Below are 2,195 nucleotides of genomic sequence, written 5' to 3'. Positions count from 1 at the left end.
GATGGATGGATGGATTGATGGATGGTGGATGGATGGATGATGGATGGTTGATGGATGGATGGATTGATGGATGGTGGATGGGTTGATGGATGGATCGATGGATGATGGATGGATGATGGATGGATGGATGGATGTATGATGGATGGATGGATGGATGGATGGATGGATGGATGAATGGATGGATGACAGATGGATGGATGTATGATGGATGGATGGATGGATGACAGATGGATGGATGGATGACAGTCCTGGTTACAGAAGGGTTAATTGAAGGCAGAATCACCTGGAGCTCCTGGATCTCTTTGTCCAGCAGGTCGACGATGTGAAGCTGCTGCTGTTTCTCGGCCTTCTCTCGGGCGTCTCTCTTCCAGGGGTCTGGAGACAAACTGTCACTGGCCGACAGCTCCTCCTTACTGATGGTGATGTACTGCAGGTCTCGCCTCTCTATGGTCCGCGGCTGCTGCTGAGGGAGCAGCTCCCTGATCACGGTGTCCATGCCTGCAGTCAAATCCCATTTAAACATCAGATTAACCCGGACGTCAGCAACAGGAGAGCAACAATTAAAACAAGTCCAGAGGTGCAACACCTGCTACAACTGTGATATTAACTGGTGGCCCGTGGGCCACGTCACGTCCGTCCAGTAAGGGTGACATTATAAAACTAAAAACATATAGCAACTTTTAACATTTATTTTTATTTTTACACTTTAGGACGAAAGAAAAGACCTTATTCATCTAAACAAGAAACAATCTGTATATATTTTACACAAATTTCAATGAAAACAACTGTAATCATTAATATTAGCTAGTCTTAAAGGTCTTTTAAAGACGGATTTGACAGAAAGATCCTACTTTAAATCTGGAAGTCAGATTACTGAAGTGGCTAACACGCTACTAGCATGATCTAATCAACATGTCATTCTTTGTTTTACTGATCACGTTTGAGTATAAAACCAAAAACTGTCTGTTTGTTTTGGTCAAAGCTTCAAAGAGACCACATGTGGCCCAGGAGCCGCAGGTTGCAGACCCCTGGTCATGTTCGGGGTGTCACCTGGAGGGTTGGACGCACCGGCGGCGGGAGGCACCGCTGACCGTGGCAGGCTGGACAGCTTCTCTGGTCTGGATGGGGGAGGCTGGGGCTGAGGGGGGAGATAAGGCTGGGGCGGGGCCATGGAGGCCATGGGGGGCTGGTGGTGAGGAGGAGGCATGGCTCCTCCGTTGTTGTGTGGCTGGACGGGCATGACAGGGTTTGCCCGGATCTGACCCAACTTCCTCTCCTGTTCCCTCTTCTTTCTCTCCCTGAAACATCAATAATAAGAATTTAAAAAAACGTCACTTTCGATGCGACACGCAGCATCACGACGGCGCCCACCTCTCCTCCTCGAGCCGAGCCTTCTCCTTCTCGTACCAGCGCTGCTGCTCCTCTCGTTTCTTGCGATCGGCGGCCTGCTGGGCCGACACCGGGCTGATGGCGGTGGGAGGCGGCGGCAGCGGCAGGTCGGCCTGCGGGTCGTAGGCGTCGGGGTAGGCGGCGGGAGGTGGCGGCGGCGGAGGAGGCAGGTCAGAACGGGACGGCGCCTGTACCGAATGGGGCGGCACCATGTGAGGCGCGTTGGGGGTCTTCCATCGCCCCGCCCCCGTCTTCTGGTTCTGGCTTTTGTTTGAAGAGATGGAAGAAGTGGAGAAGTTGAGGTGCTCCTGACTCGACGTGGACGACTCTAATGACGAGGAGACCGGGGGTTGTGGYGTCCAGAGGTCCGGTGGTCCTCCAACACCTGAAGAAAATACATTTTTAAAGTATGTCTAACAAGTCACTGATAAAACTGTTACTAGCTGTGTTTCCATTGACCATGAAAATACGCAAATTAGAATTTCGAAAATAAATTTGCTCAATAGAAACACATCAATTTCGAAATAAATTACGTTTTTCGACAATGTTTTTACACTAGGATGAGGTGGTTTTTGGCCGTATCAAAATTGGTATTTTTCGCAAAACTGCAATGGAAACACTTTTTTCACATCACAGGAGTCACGTGATCAACAACCGGCTGTTTCTACTGGTGAAAAAGACGATGATGAAGAAGATAACAGGAAGTAGAAGTAGTAGTAATATCACAGAAGTAATATAAAATAGTAAACTCACCGACTACAATTTCCCAAAAACGCCGCATACGTAGCCACTCCCAAGTATAAGGG

General features: G+C 49.1%; 1 protein-coding gene across 2 annotated transcripts in view; it reads right to left on the bottom strand.

Annotated features, from left to right (window-relative positions):
- LOC106511082 (afadin) overlaps nt 1-2,195 on the bottom strand; it is a gene marked incomplete at its 5' end in the record, with an annotated part of 12,526 nt that overhangs the window by 2,606 nt on the left and 7,725 nt on the right. The window contains 3 exon segments of one of the 2 annotated variants that reach the window (XM_013999825.1): nt 284-498; nt 1,051-1,298; nt 1,372-1,774. In XM_013999825.1, the coding sequence (XP_013855279.1) occupies nt 284-498; nt 1,051-1,298; nt 1,372-1,774 (866 nt within the window). 2 annotated transcript variants of the gene reach the window in all.

The sequence above is a fragment of the Austrofundulus limnaeus genome, unplaced genomic scaffold, assembly GCF_001266775.1.
Source record: "Austrofundulus limnaeus strain Quisiro unplaced genomic scaffold, Austrofundulus_limnaeus-1.0 Scaffold2496, whole genome shotgun sequence".
NCBI lineage: Eukaryota > Metazoa > Chordata > Actinopteri > Cyprinodontiformes > Rivulidae > Austrofundulus > Austrofundulus limnaeus.
This window is presented reverse-complemented; position numbering and strand designations above follow the sequence as displayed.